Below are 25,523 nucleotides of genomic sequence, written 5' to 3'. Positions count from 1 at the left end.
GCGTGCCTTGGGGCTTCTGCATCCTTGGGCTTCTCATGCCAGGAAGGCAGCGAGGAGTCGTGACCATGTCCCCACAGCAGGCCACAAAATTGCCCATAATCTGTAATACAAAAAAAAAAAAAAGCCTGAAATGATCTGGGTTTTTTTTTCTAGATTTGGCTTCATACCTATATAGTCCGTTGGATAAGGTGGCAGAGGAACTGTGGGGTAATGTGGGATGGATCCTCTCCAGGCTAGCTGCTTGGTGTTCCTTAGGCTTAAGGTATATTGGATGAAGAGCACAGCAGATTTCTCTAGGTCTCGCTCCCAGTGAAGAGACCCATAAGAACATAAGAAATTGCCATGCTGGGTCAGACCAAGGGTCCATCAAGCCCAGCATCCTGTTTCCAACGGATGCCAAACCAGGCCACAAGAACCTGGCAATTATCCAAACGCAAAAATTACCGTGCAAGTCGAAGGACAGTGTTTGGCGGGTATTAAGTGTTCTGAGAATTCAGATGATACAAGGGGTTGCACCCTGGAATTCCTGGATGCCTGATGTGACAGATCTGGTTGGGGACACAGAGGAGGTCCCGCTGGCTGAAGAGGGATGGATTCCCCATGTTCTTCAGAAGCGGGGCATCAAGGTTTCACATGAGGACTCTGACCTGGAGAGAGCAGATTCTGTCTGGGACAGCTGGTGTTTTCCAGGGTCAGCTTTTATTTTTCATAAATCAGTCAGGTAGTGGGGTCTGCTATGTTGGGAGATATGCAGCTTCACCTCAGGAGGAGGTTTGAAGTCTCAACTTTGAGCATAAGGGCTGCGATTTGCAGCAGTTTTATGCAGTGGGCATGTCTGCATTGGAGTCGCAAGCTGCATCAGGTGCGTATGGCGCATATGCTTTGTATGGCCTGATCAGGTCATCTTTTGGGATCAGGATGTCTGCGGGGTCAGCCAGAAGATTGCTGTGATTGCAGAGTTGGTCGGTGGAGATGGTCCAAGTCTCACCTGGAAGATCTTCCTTTTAAGGGCAGGCTGTTGTATGGGGAGGACCTGTAGCAGATAATGGAGCATCTGGGAGAGTCCAAGGTGTGTGTGTGTAAATTGCCAGAAGACAGGCCTAAGGACTTTTTTTTCTTCAGGCTAAAGGTTCTTTGGGGCTTCGCAGGCAAACCATGGCCAGAGCTCAATCTTGCGGTAGTCTTTTTGAAATGGTCAGATTCCTTCCTGAGACAACTCAGGAATAGATGCAGGTGGGTAAGGTCCTTGCAATGTAATGAGGATGGTCCTCTCTTCAGTTGTTGTCAGAGGGTGTTTCACACTGCTTTTACGAAGAGTGGGCCGAAATTAACACAGGCCAATGGTTCCTAAAGGTGTTAAAAGATGGCTACACATTTGAATTTGCTTGTCGAGATGCTTAGGTTGTTTCACTTGCGCTTCTCTTGCCAAGAGGTTCACCGTTCAGAAGTCGCTAGACTGTTTCTGGCAAGTGGGTGCCTTAGACCCTGTTCCCTGAGAGGAACAAAGGAACAGGTAGATATTCCATTTGTTTCATCGTGCCACAGAAGGAAAGGATGTTTTGTCTGATTTTGGTTTTGAGGAAGGTAAATGTGGCTCTAAAAGTTCCTTGTTTCTAGTGCAGAAGTACGCAAGGAGAAGTTTGGCGTCTCTGACTTGGACGAAGGATTATCAGCTTTCAGATTGAAGCACCAGCAGTTTTCGATTTTAGGGAAACATTTTAAGTTTTGAGCCCTCCTGTTCAGCGCCACACAACTTCACCAAGGTGATGGCTTTTTGGGTGGCAGCCCTATGTCATGATCGTGTGCTGGTGCATCTGTGTCTAGACAATTGGCTTTGCCGAGCAAAGTCAGGCGATCTCTGGCGGCAGTCGGTCAGAACGTGCTGATGTGGTTGAAGTCTTTAGGCTGGATGGTGAATTTATCAAAGAGCCATCTCGTTTCCAGTCAGATCCTGGAGTTTCTGGGGCCTTTGTTTGACACCCGGCAGGGGAGAGTATTTCTCAAGGAAGAGAGGATACTGAGATTGCAGGGTCTGATTCCACACCTTTTGGGGCTTTTTGTGACTATTTGCTAGTCCTGGGCTCAGTGGGATTGACCTTGGAAGTGATGCCTTGGCATTCATGTATCTGCAGCCTCTTTGGGAGGGCTCTTCCCTCCTGGTGTAATCCATGGTCAGAGGACTTTTAGCTTCCCCTTCCACTTGGACCAATCTGGAGTGTAGTGTGTAATTAGAGATTCTGGATGGAGGCTTACTCACTATCAAGACCAGCCTTTTGAGCTGGGGCACATTGTATCAACAACAGTCAGTGCAGGGCCAGTGGTTCAGCAAAATTACTTCATCTATCAATCAGAGACAAGAGCAGTGCGACAGGCATTGTGTGCCTTTTGGCCATGGTTGCGCGAGGAGAGTCCTATCAGTCAATGCAATGATGGCGATCTACTTCATCCAGCAGAGAAGAACCCAGCATCAGGTGGTGGTGGGAATTCCAGTGGGCGGTTCTCTGGGAAGAGCCAAAGAAGACCCAGGGGTTGGTTCTCTGTGCAGAGTAGCACTTGAAGAACATAGCATCTCACATCTCTGGGGTAGGCAAGATTCAGGTGTATTTTCTCAGTCGCAGATCTGCTCAACATAGTCATAGACAGACTGCTGAAGTTCAGCCACCTATCAAATGTTCTCCATCAGGGCCCAATATGTTTGGATCAAGAGGCTCTCCTCTGTCTCATGGCTTGGCTTTTGAGAGGAGAAGATTGAGACAGAGGGGATATTCCAAGGCAGTTATTATCATCTTGTTGCAGACCAGGTGACCACCTACATCTTTAGCATATGTTCAGATTTGGAGGGTCTTCGAGTCCTGGTGTATCACTGACTAACAGAGTGCAATGGATTCAGACCACTGTGTCACATATCTTGGCCTTTCTTCAAGCGGGTTTGGTCAAAGATCTGGCCTTTAACTTTGAGAGTTCAAGTAGTAGCCTTGCGCTGTCTCCTGGTAAGGTGCAGGGGTATCCTCTGTTGGCTCATCTGGATGTCATGTGGTTCATTTGTGAGGTTAAGAATTTGTGTTCTCTGTTGAGGAAGATTTGGCCATTGTGGAATCTTAATCTGTACTACTAGGAATGTGTGAGGATTTGTTTGAACCCCTATGGAGGGCAACGTTCAAGGATTTGACGCTTAAGGTAACTTTTCTAGTGGCTGGCTGCTTGGCCAGGAAAATCTGAGATTCAGGCTTTGTCATTTCAGGATCCTTTTCTGAAGATCTCCGATTTGGGAGTATCATTACGTATGGTAAAGTCCTTTCTGCCCAAAGTGGTTACAGCATTCCCTCTTAGACAATGGAACTTCCATCCTTTCCAGGTTTGGAATCCTCCTAGCCTCATGGGAAGGAACGTAGGCTCTTGGATGTTCGACAAGCCTATCTGAAGTTTACTAATGATTTCTGTAAGTCGGGTCATCTGTTTGTACTCTGCAGTGGTACAAAAAAAGGAGGCAAAGCATCAAAAGCTACGATTGAAAGAAGCTGTTTGTTCGATTTTATATTTCTAAGGGTTGCCCAGTGCATGAGGAGTTGAGAGCTTACTCGATGCGTTCTAGGGGCAACCTCTTGGGCAGAGTCCCAATAAGTGTAGCTGCAGGAGATTGGCAGAGTAGCTACTTGGAGTTTACTGCACACTTTCACCAGGCTTTATCACTTGGATGTCAGAGCTTCAACTTTCATGAACTTGGGTAAGTGTGTTCTGCGAGCGGGACTCTCAGGGTCCCACCCAGTTTGAGGGAGCTTAGGTATATCCCAGAGTCTGGATTGATCTGGGTACATACAGTGAAAGGAAAATTTGGTTCTTACCTGCTAATTTTCGTTCCTGTAGTACAACAGATAAATCCAGAGACCCACCCGAATAGTAGGGGGAGAGTCTTCCGCTCATTCTGTTGTGTGTAATAATGCAGAATTGTTGGAAGTTTTCAGTGCTGTTCTATTAAGTTATGTTGGGGAAACAAGTTTTCCAATTTGGGCAATCTCATCTTGTTCCTGCTTGTTGAGAGGGAAAGGTTTCATTTAGGTTTATTTGGTGGTGCCTTCATCTTGGCTTAGGTACAGGTCAATAGTGAGGCGCCTGCAGGTGGCACACTGGGTTATGTACAGTGTCAGTAAAACTGTCTCTGTTTCCATCTGCTGGCAGAGATGCAAAACCCAGGAATCTGGACTGATCTATGGTACTACAGGAATGAAAATTGGTAGGTAAGAACCAATTTTCCTATCTTATGAACTGAGTAATTGTTGGTGTGCACCCTTTTTGTGAAGAAATATTTCTTCTGTGTGACAGATGTTCACCGATACCATTTTTCTTGTCTTTTTAGCTTTCCAGTGGAAATCCGGCATATGAATCCTATTACAAACAGGTATGTTTTAATATCATTTTCCTCATTTACCAGTTTGCATCCTGAAACTTTGCTCCATGCTGACAGAGAAGCTAACTGTGAGTAGTGGAAAGAGAGGGGTTAGTTAATATTGTTTGCGCCCCCCCCCCCCCCCCATTTTTATCATCAAGGTAAGTTATTTCAGGCATAGGCAGGTTTCTTAACGTGCAGCAATTTTTACATATTTGTGGGGTAAATATTAAAGCTGTACTACAGAGCTGGCCTAAGAAAGCAAAATGGAGTATAGCTGATTATTCAGAGCTTGCTTATTCTTCATTCAATCAAGTGGTGATGTTACCAGTATGCAGCAATTAATTTTTTCCTGGGGTCCAGCAGTAAAAGTTCCTTTCTTTTCCTTTGTTGTTAATTTGTTGCCCTGCAGTGTTTTTTGCTCCTTTCCAGCTCAGTCAGAATCTGCCCCAACTGGGCTTCAGTTCTGTGAACCTTCATATGCTGTTCTGTGGGTGTATTCACTCTTCCTCTTCCTTCCATCTAACTCTCAGCTAATGCAGTGATGGACAAAGATGGGCTGCACACATCCACTGGGAACTCGGCAGTGTGTGTCACTACTGATTGAAGGCTGTGATGCCCCCAACTCCAGCCATCTGGAGGAAGAAAAACCAGGTCCACGTATTGAACCCAGGACTTGTGCACAGCTGTGCAAAGAGCTGCTGCTCAATTTTGGACTTCTCTCCCCACTTTTTAATATCTATAAATATGTATTTATTTAAAACATTTAGATCCCGTCTTAGCAATGTGTCATTGATCCAAATGGTTCACAATTTAGTAATCTTAAAACTAAAAATGTCAAAATAATATAAATCAAAGCATAAACTAAGACATAAACCTACTTCTCAAGAGAGAGAGGCAGAAACAAAAACACAATAACTAAAACCATAAAAAGAAATTAAGATTGAAGAAAAATACAATCATATTTTAATATTGTAATCTAAAGTAAAATAAAATAAAGCCTGACTCATCAACTTTTAAAAACTCAGAAAAGAGAAAAACGAAGAATCGATAAAACTAAACAAAGAGTTGTACGAGATGGGGGATGGCATTATAACTGCCTATACAAATTAGTATAGTTTAACGATCTGTAACTGGAAATGCTTCATTGAAGAAGTATGTTTTTAAGGCCTTTTTAAAGTCCTTTTTATTAGTAATATGTCTTAGTGCATTGGGAAAGGAGTTCTACCTGCCAATGAGAAAGCCCTCTGCCTAGTTAAGTGCAATCTGGCTAGTCGTACCGAGGGAACTTCTAATAGATTCATATTGTTAGATCTAAGATCTCTGGTGGGTTTTGGACAAACGTAACGAGGTACATAGCCAAATGGAATCCTGGCTGTTTAACAAAGAATGTATTAATGATATTTTGTATTTAACTCTGTATTTAACTGGTAGCCACTGTAGTTTAAATAAAATGGGAGTGATATGCTCTTTCAATGATATACCTGTTAGGATGCGGGCTGCAGCGTTCTGAATCAGCTATAAAGATTTAATTGTAGAATCTGGTAAACCCAGATATAGCCCGTTGAGTAATCTAAACCGGATAAGATTAAAGCTTGAAGAACAGTTTGAAAGGCTGAAAAGAATAACAATGGCCGCAATAGTTTTAGCATGTATAATTTAAAGAATTAATTTTTCACCACGTTAGCAGTATGTTTGGTTAGGGACAAATTTGTGTCTAATAGTATTTCCAAATTCCGAGCTGTTTTATATATATAAACATAGAAATGACAGCAGAAGAAGACTAAACAGCCTATCTAGTCTGCCCTGCAAGCTTTCACACTTATTTTTCTCATACTTATCTTTTACTCTGACTGCTGAGGTCAGGGCCCTTATTGGTAACTTCTTCGTTCTAATTTCCTTCCACCCCTGCCATTGAAGTAGAGAGCAATGCTGGAGCTGCATCAAAGTGAAGTATTAAGCCTAATTGGTTAGGGGTAGTAACCGCCGCAATAAGCAAGCTACTCCCACGCTTATTTGTTTACCCAACCTGTGCAATATAGTCCTTGTTGGATGTTGTCTGAATATAAATCCTCTTTTCTTCATTCCCCCTGTCGTTGAAGCAGTGAATAGTTCAGCTCAGTTACACACCTTGGAAAGGTGTTGAGGTAGTGTGATTGGGTTTGAATAGGGACCAACATGTATTAATCAAGAGAGCAGTGAGTCAATCTGGCTGACTAACTGTTTGTATTTCCCAACCGTCCCACCCCTCGCCCACCCACCCCTAGCTCATCCCTTAATTTATAGGCAGGTGCCACTTTAAAAAAAAAAACAAAAAAAACCAACAAAAACTTTATTGAGAATTTGATCAGACCCCAGTAGGCCACTACCAGACACATAGTGAATTCACTAATACATTTAAAGGACGTTAGACACATTCCTACTCCCATAGCAACCTAAAACTTAACTAGGAACGGATCAAAATTGAAATGAAGGCAGCAGTCCAGCAGCAAGAGGGGGGCTTCCCAGTCTTTTGCATAGAGTGTCACATGTATGATTTTTTACCCACCGGTGAGAAGTCGTACATGTGCATGCGATACAAAGAGCTCCTGACTCTCAGAGAACGAGTCCGATCTCTGGAGGCTAGAGTGGCAGACCTGGAGGAGCTGAGGCAGACAGAGAGGAATATAGATGAGACCTTCAGGGACATAATAGTCAAGTCCCAACTTCAGACTGGCAGCCCTGGTGCTGCCTTGGAGGAAGAAGGTCTCATGATGGGAGAGCACCAACCAGGTGCAGCAGGAAAGGATCCTATAGCAAGGACCTGCTCTCCAGGTGATGCATTGTCCTTTTGCACTGAGGATATCTCCCCAAGGCCTACTGCCCAAGAGGGAAGGGTTAGGTCAGCCATCATAGTTGGTGATTCGATTATTGGGAATGTAGATAGCTGGGTGGCTGGTGGGCATGAGGATCGCCTGGTAACATGCCTACCTGGTGCGAAGGTGGCGGACCTCACGCGTCACCTAGATAGGATTTTAGATAGTGCTGGGGAGGAGCCAGCTGTCGTGGTACATGTGGGCACCAACGACATAGGAAAATGTGGGAGAGAGGTTCTGGAAGCCAAATTTAGGCTTTTAGGTAGAAAGCTTAAATCCAGAACCTCCAGGGTAGCATTCTCTGACATGCTCCCTGTTTCACTCGCAGGTCACCAGAGGCAGGCAGAGCTCCGAAGTCTCAATGCGTGGATGAGAGGATGGTGCAAGGAAGAGGGATTCAGTTTTGTTAGAAACTGGGGAACCTTTTGGGGAAGGGGGAGTCTCTTCCGAAGGGATGGGCTCCACCTTAACCAGGGTGGAACCAGACTGCTGGCGCTAACCTTTAAAAAGGAGATAGAGCAGCTTTTAAACTAGAACAAAGGGGAAAGCAGACAGTCGCTCAGCAGCGCATGGTTCGGAGAGAGGTATCTTCAAAGGATACTAATGATGCATTAGAATTAGGGCATCCCGACAGTGAGGTTCCACCATCCCTACTATCCTTACCATAAATTATCCTCGTCAACAAGCCATTTATGTACATATGTTATATACTATAGTCTAATGTTCCATGTATTCCTGTTAGTTCTGTTATAACTTGTTATATTTATTACCATGTTATAATGTAAAATAGGGCTGTTACCACCCTATTCCTTTTAGTTATCTGGAAACCGATGTGATATCTCGATCGAATGTCGGTATATAAAATAAATAAATAAATAAATAAATTAGCAAAATAGTCCAAGTGCCTGTAACTAAAAACTCACCTGAGGTAAAAAATTCTAACTTACCCCTATCAATTAAAAAGCAGAATGAAAATACAAACAAAAAACAAACTTTGAAATGTTTGTATGCTAATGCCAGAAGTCTAAGAAGTAAGATGGGAGAATTAGAATGTATAGCAGTGAATGATGACATAGACTTAATTGGCATCTCAGAGACATGGTGGAAAGAGGATAACCAATGGGACAGTGCTATACCGGGGTACAAATTATATCGCAATGACAGAGAGGAGCACCTGGGAGGAAGTGTGGCGCTTTATGTCCGGGATGGCATAGAGTCCAACAGGATAAACATCCTGCATGAGACTAAATACAAAATTGAATCTTTATGGGTAGAAATCCCTTGTGTGTCAGGGAAGACTATTTCCGTCCACCTGGTCAAGATGGTGAGATGGACAGTGAAATGGTAAGAGAAATTAGGGAAGCTAACCAAATTGTTAGTGCGGTAATAATGGGAGACTTCAATTACCCCAATATTGACTGTGTAAATGTATCATCGGGACACGCTAGAGAGATAACGTTCCTGGATGGAATAAATGATAGCTTTATGGAGCAATTGGTTCAGGAACAGACAAGAGAGGGAGAAATTTTAGATCTAATTCTCAGTGCAGCACAGGACTTGGGGCCAGATTTTAAATGCCCTGGGCGCGTAAATCCGGCCGGATTTACGCGTGCAGGGCCCTCGCGCGCCCGCGCACCAATTTTGCATAGGCCGCCGGCGCGCGCAGAGCCCCGGGATGCTCGTAAGTCCCGGGGCTTCGTAAAATGGGCGTGTTGGGGGCGTTCCCTAAATGACGCGGCGTTTCGGGGGCGGGCTCGGGGGCGTGGTGCCGGCCCGGGGGCGTGGTCGAGGCCTCCGGACCAGCCCCTGGGTCGGGTGATGGCGCGCCAGCGGGCTGCTGGCGCGCGCAGATTTACGTCTGCTTTCAGCAGGCATAAATTTGCCAACAAAGGTAAGGGGGGGGTTTAGATAGGGCCGGGGGGGGAGTGGGTTAGGGAGGGGAAGGTGGGGGTAGGGCGAAGGAAAGTTCCCTCCGAGGCCGCTCCGAAATTGGAGCGGCCTTGGAGGGAACAGGCAGCGCGTGCTGGGCTCGGCGTGCGCAGGTTGCACAAATGTGCACCCCCTTGCGCGTGCCGACCCCGGATTTTATAAGATACGCGCCTGGTGCACGAACAAAAGTACACGCTCGTGCAAAATTATAAAATCTACCCCTTGGTGAGAGAGGTAACGGTGGTGGGGCCGCTTGGCAATAGTGATCATAATATGATCAAATTTGATTTAATGACTGGAAGAGGAACAGTGTGCAAATCCAAGGCTCTCGTGCTAAACTTTCAAAAGGGAAACTTTGATGAAGGGCCTCATTTTCTAAAGTATCGCAGGCCTGCGATACTTTAGAAAATCGCGCTAACGGGGGGGCGGTCTGGCAGCCATCGCACCGCCGCGGTGCGATCGCTGCCGGCATTGCACCCAATAACTACACCATAGAAGGTGTAGTTATTGGGCGCGAAATAGAGAGCGAAAAGGGCCTTACCTTTTCGCTTGGCGCGCTGTCCTCGCGAAGTCGACCCCGGTGACGCCCCCGACTCTTCCTCTTCCGGGGCCGACTCCGCCCCGATTTCAGTAGCGCAGACATGCGCTACTTTCGCTAGCTATCGCAGGCTTGCGCTAACAGCGCAAGCCTGCGATAGCTTTGGAAAATGAGGCCCAAAATGAGAAAAATTGTTAGAAAAAAACTGAAAGGAGCAGCTACAAAAGTAAAAAATGTCCGAGGCGTGGTCATTGTTAAAAAAAAAAATAAAAAAAAATACCATTCTAGAAGCACAGTCCAGATGTATTCCACACATTAAGAAAGGTGGAAAGAAGGCAAAACGATTACTGGCATGGTTAAAAGGGGAGGTGAAAGAAGCTATTTTAGCCAAAAGATCTTCATTCAAAAATTGGAAGAAGGAACCAACAGAAGAAAATAGGATAAAGCATAAACGTTGGCAAATTAAATGTAAGACATTGATAAGACAGGCTAAGAGAGAATTTGAAAAGAAGTTGGCTGTAGAGGCAAAAACTCACAGTAAAAACTTTTTAAAATATATCCGAAGCAGAAAGCCTGTGAGGGAGTCAGTTGGACCGTTAGATGATCGAGGGATTAAAGGGGCACTTAGAGAAGATAAGGCCATCGCGGAAAGATTAAATGATTTCTTTGCTTCGGTGTTTACTGAAGAGGATGTTGGGGGAGGTACCCGTAATGGAGAAGGTTTTCATGGGTAATGATTCAGATGGACTGAACCAAATCACGGTCAACCTATAAGATGTGGTAGGCCTGATTGACAAACTGAAGAGTAGTAAATCACCTGGACCGGATGGTATACACCCTAGAGTTCTGAAGGAACTAAAAAATGAAATTTCAGACCTATTAGTAAAAATTTGTAACCTGTCATTAAAATCATCCATTGTACCTGAAGACTGGAGGATAGCAAATGTAACCCCAATATTTAAAAATGGCTCCGGGGCGATCCAGGAAACTACAGACCGGTTAGCCTGACTTCAGTGCTAGGAAAAATAGTGGAAAGTGTTCTAAACATCAAAATCACAGAACATATAGAAAGACATGGTTTAATGGAACAAAGTCAGCATGGTTTTACCCAGGGCAAGTCTTGCCTCACAAATCTGCTTCACTATTTTGAAGGAATTAATAAACATGTGGATGAAGGTGAACCGGTAGATGTAGTATACTTGGATTTTCAGAAGGCGTTTGACAAAGTTCCTCATGAGAGGCTTCTAGGAAAAGGAAAAAGTCATGGGATAGGTGGCGTTGTCCTTTCGTGGATTGCAAACTGGCTAAAAGGAAACAGAGAGTAGGATTAAATGGACAATTTTCTCAGTGGAAGGAAGTAGACAGTGGAGTGCTCAGGGATCTGTATTGGGACCCTTACTTTTCAATATATTTATAAATGATCTGGAAAGAAATACGAGTGAGATAATCAAATTTGCAGATGACACAAAATTGTTCAGAGTAGTTAAATCACAAGCAGATTGTGATAAATTGCAGGAAGACCTTGTGAGACTGGAAAATTGGGCATCCAAATGGCAGATGAAATTTAATGTGGATAAGTGCAAGGTGATGCATATAGGGAAAAATAACCCATGCTATAATTACACAATGTTGGGCTCCATATTAGGTGCTACAACCCAAGAAAGAGATCTAGGCGTCATAGTGGATAACACATTGAAATCGTCGGTTCAGTGTGCTGCGGCAGTCAAAAAAGCAAACAGAATGTTGGGAATTATTAGAAAGGGAATGATGAATAAAACGGAAAATGTCATAATGCCTCTGTATCTCTCCATGGTGAGACCACACCTTGAATTCTGTGTACGATTCTGGTTGCCGCATCTAAAAAAAGATATAATTGCGATGGAGAAGATGTTATGTCCGGGCAGAGAGGTGGACCCTTGGGCCGGCCTGGAGAAAGGAGAAGTCCTTAGGTCAGGCCGGGAGGCGGATGGTCAGATGGCCTGGCGGTGCCTTCACCCAGGAGGCCCGGACTCCCCCCAGGAGGAGCCTGTAGGGATCGGGGTCGCTGGGACTTACAAGGCTGGAAGTGAGATGCAAGGGCCGGTCCGAAGTCAAAGCAGGCAGAACCAAGGAGTGTCAGAAGCAAACCGGAGTCAGGAACCAGGAGTCAGCGGAAGCAAGGATGGCTGAAGCAGACGAAGTCAGAAGCAAGTCCGAGGTCAAGGCAGGCAGCGAGCAGGAACGTCAGGAGCAACCAGGAGTCAGCGGAAGCGTGGATGGCAGAAGCAGGCGAAGTCAGGTGCAAGTCAGAGGTCAAGGCAGGCAGCGAGCAGGAACGACGGGAGCAAACCGGAGTCAGGAACCAGGAGTCAACAGCAAACAGGAACTGGAAGGCAACTCAAGTCTCAGAAGAGGAACCTCGTTGCAAGGCGAGGTACTGGAGTCAGACGCCGGCCTATATACTCTGCCAGCGTCTGACGTCATCCTGGGGGCTGTCCAGCACTTCTGGGTGCTGGACCTTTAAATGCCCCGTTCTCGCGCGCGTTGCACGCGCTGGGGGCGGAGTCAACGAGGGGCTCGATGGCGTCTCCCATGTGGAGACGCCGCGGCTGTGCGGCCTACCATGCCGGGATCCTAGCGTTTCTTCCTGCAGCCTGGAATGGAGGTAAGAGGCCCCGACCCGGTCGAGGGGGAGGCAGTCGGGCCGCAACAGAAGGTACAGAGAAGGGCTACCAAAATAAGGGGAATGGAACAGCTCCCCTATGAGGAAAGACTAAAGAGGTTAGGACTTTTCAGCTTGGAGAAGACACGGCTGAGGGGGGATATGATAGAGATGTTTAAAATTATGAGAGGTCTAGAACAGGTAGATGTGAATCGGTTATTTACTCTTTCGGATAATAGAAAGACTAGGGGGCACTCCATGAAGTTAGCATGGGGCACATTTAAAACTAATTGGAGAAAGTTCTTTTTTACTCAACGCACAATTAAACTCTGGAATTTGTTGCCAAAGAATGTGGTTAGTGCAGTTAGTATAGCTGTGTTTAAAAAAGGATTGAATAAGTTCTTGGAGGAGAAGTCCATTACCTGCTATTAAGTTCACTTAGAGAATAGCCACTACCATTAGCAATGGTAACATGGGATAGACTTAGTTTTTGGGTACTTGCCAGGTTCTTATGGCCTGGATTGGCCACTGTTGGAAACAGGATGCTGGGCTTGATGGACCCTTGGTCTGACCCAGTATGGCATTTTTTTATGTTCTTATTCAACGTGAAGTATCAGGCTTAATTAGTTCGGGGTAGTAACGCAACAAGCAAGCTACACCCATGCTTATTTCTTTACCCAGATTATGCAATTCAATCCTTGTTGGTAGTTGTCTGACTGTAAATCTTCGTATCTTCATTCCCCCTGCCATTGAAGCAGAGAGCTATGCTGGATGTGCATTGAAAGTGAAGTATCAGGCTTATTTGGTTTGGGGTAGTAATCGCCGCAGCAAGCAAGCTACTCCCCTGCTTATTTGTGAATGCAAATCCGTTTCCCACATTTCCTCTTGCCGTTGAAGCAAAGAGCAATGTTGGATTCGCATTAACTGTGTGTATTTATTGAAAAAGGGTATTAATCACCAGGTAGTAGCCGTCATTCCCACATGCCACCCCTTGCCTCTTCTCTTCATTCACATCCTCGAGATTTTATGGATCCACAGTGTTTATCCCATGCCCCTTTGAAATCCTTTACAGTTTGGGGCAGATTTTCAAAGGGGGACACGCGCATAAGATACGCGTGTCCCTGTCCCGTCCCCCGTCCCCCCCGAAAACCTGACCCAAGCTCCCCCTGCTCGCGCAGAGCTCCGGGACGCGTGTCAGGGGCGTGTCACGGCGGTGTGTCATCGGGGGGCGTTCCGGGGGTGGGGCTGCGGGCGTGGTTCCAGCCCTTGGGTGTTTCGGGGGCGTGGCCGAGGCCTTCGAAACTGCTCCCGGGCCGGGGAGTCGCGCGCTGGCAGCTGGCCGGTGTGCACGAGTTACGCCTTCCTTGGGCAGGCATACCTTTTATAATAAAAGGGAGGGGAAGGTGGGGGGGGGGGGGGCGCCGGAAAGAATGTTCCGTCCTAGGGCGCTCCGATTTCAGAGCGGCCTTGGAGGGAACAGAGGCAGGCTGCACAGCTCGGCGCGCGCAGGCTGCCGATTTTGCGCAGCCTTGCGCGCGCCGACCCTGGATTTTAAAAGATACGCGCAGCTATGCGCGTATCTATTAAAATCTGGCGTACTCTTGTTTGCGCCGGGTGTGCGAACAAAAGTACGCGCGCGCGTACTTTTTAAAAATCTGCCCCTTTGTCTTCACCACTTCCTCCGGAAGGGCGTTCCAGGCATCCACCACTCTCTCAGTGAATAAATACTTCCTGACATTGGTTCTAAGTCTTCCTCCCTGGAGTTTCAAATTGTGACCCCTAGTTCTGCTGTTTTTTTGTTTTTTTTTTTGATGGAAAAGGTTTGTCATTATCTTTGGATCATTAAAACCTTTCAAGTATCTGAAAGTCTGTATCATATCACCTCTGCTCCTCCTTTCCTCCAGGATGTACATATTTAGATTCTTCAGTCTCTCCTCATAAGTCATTCGATGAAGACCCTCCACCTTTTTGGTTGCCCTTCTCTGGACCGCCTCCATCCTATCTCTGTCCCTTCGGAGATACGGTCTCCAGAATTGAGCACAGTACTCCAGGTGAGGCCTCACCAAGGACCTGTACAAGGGGATAATCACTTCCCTTTTCTTACTCGATATTCCTCTCTCTATGCAGCCCAGCATTCTTCTGGTTTTTGCTATTGCCTTGTCACATTGTTTTGCCGACTTCAGATCGTTAGACACTATCACCCCAAGGTTTTTCTCCTGCTCTGTACATATCAGCCCTTCACCCCCCATTGAATACAGTTCATTCGGATTTCCACTCCCCATATGCATGACTCTGCACTTCCTGGCACTGAATCTCAGCTGCCATATCTTCAACCACTCTTCCAGCTTCCTTAAATCCCGTCTCATCCTCTCCACTCCTTCCATCGTGTCCACTCTGTTGCAGATCTTAGTGTCATCTGCAAAAAGACAAACCTTATCTTCTATTCCGTCCGCAGTGTCGCTCACATAGATATTGAACAGGACCGATCCCAACACCGATCCTTGCGGCACTCCGCTTAACACCGCTCTTTCTTCAGAGTAAGTTCCATTACCATCACACATTGTCTTCTGTCCGTCAACCAGTTTGCAATCCAGGCCACCACCTCAGCACTCACTCCTAAGCTTCTCATTTTATTCTCCAGCCTCTTGTGCGGGACCAAATCAAAAGCTTTGCTAAAATCCAAGTAGATGACATCGAGTGCTCTTCCTCGATCCAATTCCTTAGTCACCCAATCAAAAAAGTCGATCAGATTTGTCTGACAGGCAGGACCTTCCCTTGGTAAAACCATGCTGCCTCTGGTCCATCAATTCTGCTGCTTGTAGATAGTTCACAATTCTTTCCTTCAGCAGCGATTCCAATACTTTTCCCACCACCGAGGTGATGCTACCGGCCTGTAGTTTCCAGCCTCCTGTCTGCTCCCGCTCTTGTGAAGCGGGACCACCGTCGCTCATCTCCAATCACTCGGCACCACTCCCGTTTCCAGGGATCTATTGAACAATATATAATATAATTTTATAAATTGTGTATATATTATGTATATGAGTGTTAAGGTATAAAATCTGTAGTTAGAAGTACATTGTAAGAGAAACAGCACGAGAATTTTCTTTTACAGGAGTCGCCGCTCACTAAGAATACTATTGTTCATTTTGCTAATATCTGCAGGCTGCAGTTGTCTGTGAATAATGGGGTGGAATTTTTGGAATCATGTCTTGTAGCTGCGTAGGCCATTCTTTTCTTTTCTGAAAGCTCTGCTCTGCTCTGATCTGGGAGCCAAAGCAAGAGAGGACTGTCCCATGGCTTTTGGAGTGATCTAAAAAAGCTGCTGATGCAATTCTTGGCACATTCTGTTGACATGAAGAAATTAATACAGCACTAAGCAGTAATACATGGCAGGATGTGTGCAGTTGTGTAATGAATTGTGTACAGAACATAATTCATATTGTTTTGGGGTCAGCGGGGGAAAAAAAGAAATGGCTCTGGGTCATCCCTGAGGTGGGTTTATGATTTGGCTGGTTAACACTAATTTTCAGAACTAGCTAAATGTATCCAGTTAATCACATAAGAACTGCTCCAGTTCTGTTCTGGAAAATGTTTGGTTAGGTTTAGGGAAATGTAACCAGTAGCCAGTTAGGTCCAGCTAAAAATTGAAGGGTAAAATTACCCCGTTGTTTTTACTACTCTGCACTTTAATGAAAAATGACCCATATGTGATTTGGAGTTAGAATTTTTGAACTGACAAAAATGCAGTGTTTTGATGCATAAATACTGAAAATAAACCTCAATACAGTAGGGGAAAACTGCTCCAAAGCTTTTTTTTATTTAGTTTATAAAATATGCAACCAAGAAAACAATCATGTACACCATGCATTGGTTATAACCAATCAAATTACTTACAAAGATAAACAGCCATAGAAATGAAAGAAGCAAATATAACACTCAATGCAGGCACAAAGTGAGGCAGTTAGGAAAACCACACTATAAAGAATTCCAAGTAATAATGCAGGAATCTGGGGAATACAGCTGTCATGACTTTTAAACAGAGTTGATTTATCCATATAAGCTGAGATGGACCTAGGTCATGATTTACCAGAAGTTGCACACAGTCCACAGCAGATTAGGGGTTAAGACCCAGGAATCCTCTGAATTCACATTATGTCCATTTAAAGAGGAATTTTTGTTCCCTCTATTACAGTAATATGCCAGACAGACAGTTATCAGGTTTTTGGGTGCCACTGAGTATTTTGTGCACATGTGTAGGCAAATCTGGGTATACACTGGAATCTAGCCCTAGCTCAGATAAAATGCCAAGTTCAAGTTGGAAATGTTCTTGTTTATACCCACCAAGCACTAAAGTATACTAGTGTTTGTCTTATTGCTCATAAGTGGAAAACATTCAGTCCTGCTGGTAAAAACTTGTTCTCCAGGTTGCTTTGGCATTGACCCAAAATAATGTGTTTGTAAACTATTCTATGCCTGTATGTTTGAGCCAAAATGCTTCACAAGTTACTTTGTTTTCTTTTTCAGGTTGATCCTGCTCTTACTGGAAGAGTGGGGCCCAGTGAAGCTGCTTTGTTTCTTAAAAAATCAGGTCTCTCAGATACTATTCTTGGAAAGGTACATTTCTTTTATGCTTGTTTTTGTAGAGTATGGAGGCAAAGAAGACACTTGAGTCGGCTTTCATCGCAGGCAGGAAGAGAAGGGAAGGGGTGAGCCCTCACGAGGCTCTTCCTTTTACTGTACATTCATACAAAGGCAGATGATGTGTCATTACATGATTGGCTACTTTCCCATAGCAACAGACGAGTCCCTACACTATTGGCTTTGGCTCAGGGGGTGTGCACGGATCATTTCATTGGCTGCTGAAATCTATACCTCCTGACTTTGTCCTGCCTCTGACTAGGGAACACCCAGCCCTACTTTCAGGCTAGCAGGATTAATTATAAGCCACAGAAATACATGAAGTCAGGTATCCTCTCCTAGGCAGAGAGGCTTAAGCACAAGTGATGCTTTTATTCAGGCAAATGTCAGGGAGAAGGGAAGTTAGTGTTTAAACCCTGATGAAATGGCTTGCTGGCAAGCGCATATTTCCCACATCTCACCCTTTCTGTTTTTGTTTAGGCAGCTCAGTAAAGCTTTAGACCCTTACTGAAATCTGTTATGTCTTGGTATGGGCTGGAAATAGGGGAAGGGGGATTATGGAGAGAAGAAAGCTAATTCGACGTGGTGTGCCAGCTGCCGATGAGCTCCTGAATCTCCATATCACCCAGAGCTGGTGCAGGTGGTGTGCCAACGCTGCAGGGCTCAAGATTCCCTATTAAGCATCTTACAAGACATCTTTGTATCCGGGCTGAGAGCAAGGTTTTCAATATGGATATGAGGTTTGGGTATGCACTGAATACAGCATCACAGGCAAATAATTAAGATAATTACAGTAATTATAATAGAAATCACCCCTTTGAGACCAGAAATATCAGGGAGTCAGGACCATAGCCAATCCCATGGAGAAGTAGGTATTCTGCCTGAAAATGGTGCATCAGCATCCATGGTTTCTATCTGCTCTATGGTATGTGTGAGGTTTGCTTTATAAACTGATATGTACACACAGCAATGAGATCCAATTAATGCACAAACACCACCCTTTAAGGCTAAAATGGTTTCTAAGGTATAGCTGTTCTGAATGCTACTTCTCTAATCTGAGAGACTTCTGTTGTGAGTAGTTTTAATACATGGACTGTCTGATTAAATATGGCAGTCGTCCAGTTAGCTAGGATGTGTAAGTCTCTGTAATTCATATCTGTCCCCATTGGGGGAAACAGGCTTCTAGCTATCCGAGTTTCTGTATACTTTTCTATGGGATTATTTATTTCCTCCCTTTTGTTACGGAGCCTTGCTTTGGGTAAATTTTTGACTGCATAGTATGAGGGGAGGATGTAGCCTAAAGTGCATCTGTCTCTCCATCTTGGGGAAATGTACATATATGCTCTACGCCCACATAACATCCATATGTTTCCTAACAGATTAGTGGACATGTCATTGGTTATCATTTGGGCTATATAACTACAAAAGGTAAATCCTTCGTCCCCGCTATACTTTCTGCACCTGCTTGGGTCTCCCACTGCACATCCTGAAATCTGCCAATTGCATACATATATGTGGTATAATTATGTAAGTGTTCAGTGATTAATACAAATGTTTCAGTTACAATATGGATATTTCCCACCTGAATTCCCTTCCCATCCCCTGTATCATAGTCCCAACAAAGAGCGGCAGTCTCTTGAATACGGCTACCAATGTGTAGTATGGTATTATTAACTGGAGAGTTAATGAAAACACCTCTCTGTAAAGGATAATTAGTCCATACTGTAAGGTTAAATGGTACAGCATGCATCAGTCGTTCTCCGCAGGCATGGGTTGGCACGTGTGTGCAGATCGAATTCGCCATAGCTGGAGAAATAAGGCAGAGGATGAGGATGTAGAACACAATTGTTAATGAGTTGGCATTCAGGCAAGAAAAAGCGGCTAATAAGTTCTCTGGAGTTTTCTCAAGGCCTTGCTGTTCTAAGAGTTGTGCAGATTGGTTGGATAGGGCCTTGATCTGTCCCCAGGTCATGTGGTGCTGCTTTTTGCAAGGAGTCCGGTCTCTGTCCTTCTGAGGGCTGTGGAGGCTCAGGGAGAAGTTGGGGATCGGGTCCTGTAGACCTGGACACCTTTCCATCTTTCCACGGCTTGATACCTGTGGAAGCAAGCAGAGAAACATATCCTCGTTCCCCATTTTAAGGGAACGGGACCGTACCAGACATTAAATATTCTATACAAAACTGATGGCTGTGGGTAACTAACCCTAGTCCCATAATGATTATTCATGGCTGTGTTCTTATGTGAACCTGATATGTTTAGATGATTTAAAGTGATTTAAAACAATACTTTGTTCTTGTTCAGCCAGTCCTTCTTAGGGGGAAATCCCTCCTTTTTCTTTTTGTTTGGTCCAGAGCTCTTAAGGGTATGATTGCTCTCTCCACAATGGCTTGCCCTGTGGTGTTGTAGGGGATGCCAAATACGTATTTAATGTTCAATTATTGACGAAATTCATGCAAAGGAATGGCTGCAATAAGCAGGGCCATTATTAGTTTTCATAACAGAGGGGGTAACCCCATTATCAAGAAAGTTTTTATGCAGTGATCAATTTTCATTCAGTAAAATAGCAATAAATGTAAATTAATCGTTTAAAGGAAAAGTCAATTGTAGTAGGCTGAAGCACAAATGACTAGTATATCAGACATTATATTAAACATATGTTACACAAAACTGACACATATTCATCCATCCTGCAAATATTCATTCATAGTCTTCTTGGCATCAAGACAGACAACAGATAACACATCATTTGAGCTAAAAATCTTATCAAAAAGTTATCAAAAACAAAATTAGATCAAGGATCAAAAGTCAAAAGTCAAAAGGTGTTAGAAAAATGTTTGAAAATGTTAAAATAAACTGCAAAGTGTTCACCTTCACATCTCCTCATGGCAGGAAGGCTGTAAATCTGGAAAATATTAAAAACTGGCATACAGCAAAAATTTATTAAGGTAAGGATTAAAGTGAAATTCTTACTTTCTTAACCTTGGAGAATCAAGTCTATCATTCAATTTAATAAAATCAATTTGGATTTGCAAGAAAAGGTTTGGGAGGGATTGCTTTAGATGTAGCAACCTCTGTCAGTAAAAATTTTAAGGTTCAGAATTCTGTATAAATTTGTGAAAAAGAAAATAAAACTGAAGTGTCCTTAATACAGAAGGTCTGTAGGCCTGAAAAATAAAAACTATTATACAACAGAATTATTAAAACAATAATATAATATAACTTGTAGAATAGCATAGCGCCTCCTAGTGGAGACACCTCATTACTTTATAGATTGCAACTATTGTTCCAGGTTGCAATCAATAATACTCTGAGCTTAAATTCAATGTGGAGTATCAGAATAGAATTTCTTCTTATTATTAGAATAGGAAATTAAACACGCTGTTTGCTCTGCTCTGTCTGCTGCACGCTAAAGTGACTGTAACTACTATTAATCCGTCTGAGTTATAACATATATAAACTAGAGAGAGAAACTGCAGTACTAAGTCCAGTTTTTTTTCTTTTCAAAAGTTCTCCCTCCCTCCCCCATGAGTGGCAAGCAAGAGTTACAGTAAAGGGGGGGAGGAGCAGTGTTTCTCAAAAGAAAAGAACTGCACCCAAGGAATTAATCCTTCAGTCAATAGGAACTGAAAGATAGCTTTGTTTAACAATTTAGATAACATCAACCACAGACAATGGCTTGGCAAGGACTTGCTGATTCCTTGCAGACAGATTCTATTTTAATTTACTTTTGTCCTGAAAGGGAGAATTACAATAAAAATCTGTGCACTGGCAATTCAAGCAATTGCTTATAAACTTAAATCTCAGAGAAATGGAGTCATTTTAAATGTGAGCCAAATAAACTTTGCAAAAGGGAAACTTTCACATGTAATTTACACAGAATATTATTCAAATTTCAGTACAGTTTTAACATAAGGCTATGCATACACTTTGTGGGGGAAAATACTCTCAAAGTATGCAGATTTTTTGTAACTGAATATCAAAGACTAATAGAAACCATTTTTTCCAAGTTTGCTGTGCCTGCTCCAGCACTAGATGTAGTCTGGTTTGTAACAGGTCATTGTACTGTCTCATTAAATCATTTTTTTCATAGTGATTTTTTCTTTGCTTGTAACGCAGGAGTCTAATTAAATCCTTTTTTTCATATTGATATTTTCTTTGCTTGTAACGCAGGAGTGTAGCTGCTTGGCCCAAGGTCTTATACGCTGATTTCTTTGAAGACCTGGGGGCATAGTCACTGCTCATGGCACTCAACTCTATTGCTGCCACACCTAGTTCTTTGTTTCTTTCTGTAATGGGAAAGGCTTGAATCCCTTTCAATAATTCCTCTTTTGTGAGATTTCCATGTTCTAGGTGAAATCCCATGCTGACCGCGGCACATAAATTGTTACCGGGAGCAGTGGTTTGAGATGGTAATTTACCTGGACAAATTGATGATGCAGAATTAATGACTGTCTCAGGCAATGGCAAATGGGGGTACAAGGAGTTGGTGGTTGGTGGGGGAAGGGCTTGCAGGCAAGATGGAGGAAGGCTAGTTTTTCTGACCTCAGTGTTTTCTATTTCCTGGGGCCTTTTCTCTGAGGTGGACGCAGAGGAAGCCACAGGAGCCATGAGAGTGTGTGTCCGCAGATGTTCTATTTCATTTTCTGTCCCCCTTTGTTCATGGTTCTTTTCTGTGATGGGGAAGGCTTGAAGTCCTTCTAATAATTCTTCTTCTGTAAAGTTTTCTTTCTGCGGTTTCTGCTGAAATTCAATGCTAATCACCCCACCCAGGCCAGGTTGTGGCTCAATTGTTCTCAAGGGTTGCTTTTCTAAAGAGGTGTGAATGGGCTTGGGTGTGGGTATGGAGAGCTGATACAAAGAATTTGCTGTCTCTGAGGGAGACTGAGCATAAGATGGGGGAAGGGTATTCTGATTGAGTCTGCCTGCTTCTAAAAGCACATGGTTTGAAACTGCTGTCTTGGAACTTTTTTCTCCTATGTGTTCGATGGCCTCTGTACATTTTTGCCAGATTAATCTTTGCTTTATGGGAGCTCTGGGAGCCATATGAAGACAATTGCCGATTGAAATCCATTCCTGGGTATTTAGAGTTCCCGCCTCCATTGAATACCAAGGGCAACGGCAAGCTATTTCACTTATTAATTTTTCTAAGTCCCCCAGGCTGACTTGCGCTATTTTTCTTCTGGTGATGAAATAATGATTATTGATGATTTGCTGCAGCTCCCTGGCATGTAGCCTCTGCTGTACAGTCAAATCACTGCCCATGCTTACGAATGTGGGGAACAAACTTGCTGAGAAATACTTTAAAATTTAAAAATATTACGATAGCAAATCTGTTGAACGGTACGTATCTTAAGCTATGACCAGCCGAAATAAGCATGGAGTTTATCATCACGTCGGGGTCACCAGATGTAGAGTATGGAGGCAAAGAAGACACTTGAGTCAGCTTTCATCGCAGGCAGGAAGAGAAGGGAAGGGGTGAGCCCTCACGAGGCTCTTCCTTTTATTGTACATTCATACAAAGGCAGATGATGTGTCATTACATGATTGGCTACTTTCCCATAGCAACAGACGAGTCCCTACACTATTGGCTTTGGCTCAGGGGGTGTGCACGGATCATTTCATTGGCTGCTGAAATCTATACCTCCTGACTTTGTCCTGCCTCTGACTAGGGAACACCCAGCCCTACTTTCAGGCTAGCAGGATTAATTATAAGCCACAGAAATACATGAAGTCAGGTATCCTCTCCTAGGCAGAGAGGCTTAAGCACAAGTGATGCTTTTATTCAGGCAAATGTCAGGGAGAAGGGAAGTTAGTGTTTAAACCCTGATGAAATGGCTTGCTGGCAAGCGCATATTTCCCACATGTTTTATATTGTAGTATTCTGAAGTAGACATATCAATCCTGGCATGAACTGGATACTTGGGCTTTGAGATCTTTTTTTATTGAACCATGATAAAAAATGTCCAAAGAAGATTATATTCCTGATTTTTGGAGATGATCCATCCCTATATCCCCCCTCCACCTGTTCACAGGTTCCTTTTTAGCTTTTATCCTACTTTCACAAGGGAAGAAGGCTTATGACATTGCCATATTGTATGTGTACAGTATGTGTGTGTCCATGTATTCTCACACTTCACCCATCGTTGGAACCATGCCTGTGCAAATTCAGAAAAGGAATTAAGACCTGGCTTACCCAGACTCGGACCAAACTTAACCTGTGCCCTGAATTTTGTACTCAGCTGCAATTTTGTTCATTGTTTAATGTATAATTTCACTGCTCTTTTCTAGTCCCCTGAGTCTTTTGCTCTTATTCCTTATCCCCTTCCTATCCCCCTCTTATTCTCTTTGCAATGTCTTTCCAACCTGTTTGTATAATTTTTGCTTGCGATCTCCTAGCTCCCTCAGAGTGTACAGTCTGTAAAGTTGTTACTATTGTATATAATATGATCTTATCTTGTTCAAATAATATTATTACCGCTGTCTGTACCTCCCCCCAGGTACTGTTCCTTTTTTGCTCTCCTCCTTACTGCTTTCCTCCTCTGCTGCCGCTCTTTCTCCTCTCTTCTCGTCTGCTCCACCTCCACCTCCCCCTCCCCCTCCCTGTTTTTTGTATTTTTCCATCCTTTTCAGTTATATTGTAAACCGGCTTGATGTTCCCATGAATGTCAGCATAAAAAAAGTTAAATAAAAATCATAACTTTTGTTTTTGTGTCCTATCCATTCCAAATTTTCAGTACGTCAGGGGATCCTGGCGGTTATTTTTAATTTTCAATCTATATTTTCTTAGCGTCCAGTCAGATGAATCCAGAACAAGTGGGTTTATGCTCCCCTACTAGCAGATGGAGACAGAGTAAACTGATGTCACTATTCCATGCCAAAGACTTCAGAACCATCCTCCAAGCCCTCATTTTCTCTAAACTGGACTACTGCAGCTCTACTCTACTTGGCCTCCCCTCCTCATACACAAAACTGCTCCAAATGGTTCAAAACGCAGCAGCCCGTCTACTGACAAACACTAGGAGAAGAGACCACATCTCCCCAGTTCTACAAGACCTCCACTGGTTACCAATCCATTTCAGAGTCATTTATAAATCCATCACCTTGATATACAAAATCATTCACCAACATACCATAATCGACCTACAAATTCCGCCCCGTTTACACAAATCCACAAGACCGACCAGGGAAGCCTACAGAGGATGCCTCATTGTTCCACCCACGAAAACCACTAAGCACAGCACCTTAAGAGACCAAGCCCTTTCCCAGCAGGACCACCGTTATGGAACTCCATCCCTCCAGATCTCAGAAACGAACCATGCCTCCTAACCTTTAGGAAAAGGCTTAAGACATGGCTTTTCAGGCAAGCCTTCCCGAACTCCACCTAACATGCACCATCAATAATTTCTCTGCTCAGAAGCTGTATATATTGGACTCCATATTTATATTGTACATTTGTATATAATTAACCCCCTCTATCTCTCTTTATTTCTTACAATCCCAGTTCATTAGCCCTTGTTAATTGTAACTGCTTCTTCTCATCACGTTTTTTATGTTTTTTGGTTGTATTCTTCGCACCCCTGTTTTCTGTAAACCGACATGATGTGAACGAGTTCATGAATGCCAGTATAAAAAAACCTTAAATAAATAAATAAATAACCCCCTTTAGTGACGTCAGCCAGCCAGTATTCTCCATCTCTAGCAGATGGTGGACGTGTATTTCCCCGCTGAGGATTGCTTCGATTTGAGAAAAGGAGAAAAATAATTTGTCCCGCTCTCCTGTAGTGATACTATAAGGTCCCTACCCAGTTGAGAATTTATAAGGTGATTTCCGTGGGCTCTCAGCGGTGTGCTTTGGTCTAGTAGCTGTTTTTTTCAGCTGGCGTGGACTTAGCTGCTTAAGCAGCTGAAAGGCAGTGGGTGTAGGAAGCTGAGCACGGTGGTGACAGCAAATGCCCTCTCCCCCGCAGCTGGAGACTGTCTCTGTGCTCAGCCAGGTATGGCTGAGCTCAGAAAAGTGTTTTTAATAAAAAAAAAAATAAAAAATTTGGTACAGAGACAGTGAAGGAGAGTTTTGCTAGGGCTTCCTTCCTCCTGGTCTCTGTGCGCCGTTCTGACGTTCATCTCGCTCCGTGGTAGGTTGAGGAACGTTGGCAGCCTGGCGGGTTGAGCAGCCTCCGTTGGATAGGCCGTGCTCTGAGGTTTCTTGATTGTGCATCGCAAGGTAGGCCTCAATGGATTTTTGTGCACTTCTTAGGCTGCCCTCTACAGGACTGTCGGTTCGGTGTGTGCTTCTGGCTGTGCGTCCAGTTGTACATCTAGTTTTTTCTGGAAGCCTATTTGGGCTTTGTTGTGCGTCCAGGCTCATGCTTCTTTATGCGTCCAAGTTGTGTTTTTTGTGCACCTGTCCTTTGAGCGGTGTTTATTCTACGGGCACCTAGGTATGGGATGCCAAGTGTTGTGACGCCCAACTGTTGGACACCAAAGTGTTGGATGCTTAGAATTTTTGAATGTTCAAAAAAATCAAACCCCAAAACCAGT

The 25,523-nt window shown here is 44.0% G+C and overlaps 1 protein-coding gene across 8 annotated transcripts in view; it reads left to right on the top strand.

Annotated features, from left to right (window-relative positions):
• The window catches only part of EPS15L1 (epidermal growth factor receptor pathway substrate 15 like 1), a 292,668-nt gene that overhangs the window by 36,492 nt on the left and 230,653 nt on the right, over positions 1–25,523 (top strand). For all 8 annotated transcript variants that reach the window (XM_029610996.1, XM_029610995.1, XM_029610998.1 and 5 more), the window contains exons 2-3: positions 4,355–4,396; positions 16,872–16,961. In XM_029610996.1, the coding sequence (XP_029466856.1) occupies positions 4,355–4,396; positions 16,872–16,961 (132 nt within the window). The remainder of the gene's footprint in view (positions 1–4,354; positions 4,397–16,871; positions 16,962–25,523) is intronic.

This window comes from Rhinatrema bivittatum, chromosome 8 (assembly GCF_901001135.1).
Source record: "Rhinatrema bivittatum chromosome 8, aRhiBiv1.1, whole genome shotgun sequence".
Taxonomy (NCBI): Eukaryota; Metazoa; Chordata; class Amphibia; order Gymnophiona; family Rhinatrematidae; genus Rhinatrema; species Rhinatrema bivittatum.
Note: the sequence above shows the minus strand (reverse complement) of the source record. Positions and strands in the feature narration are given on the sequence as shown.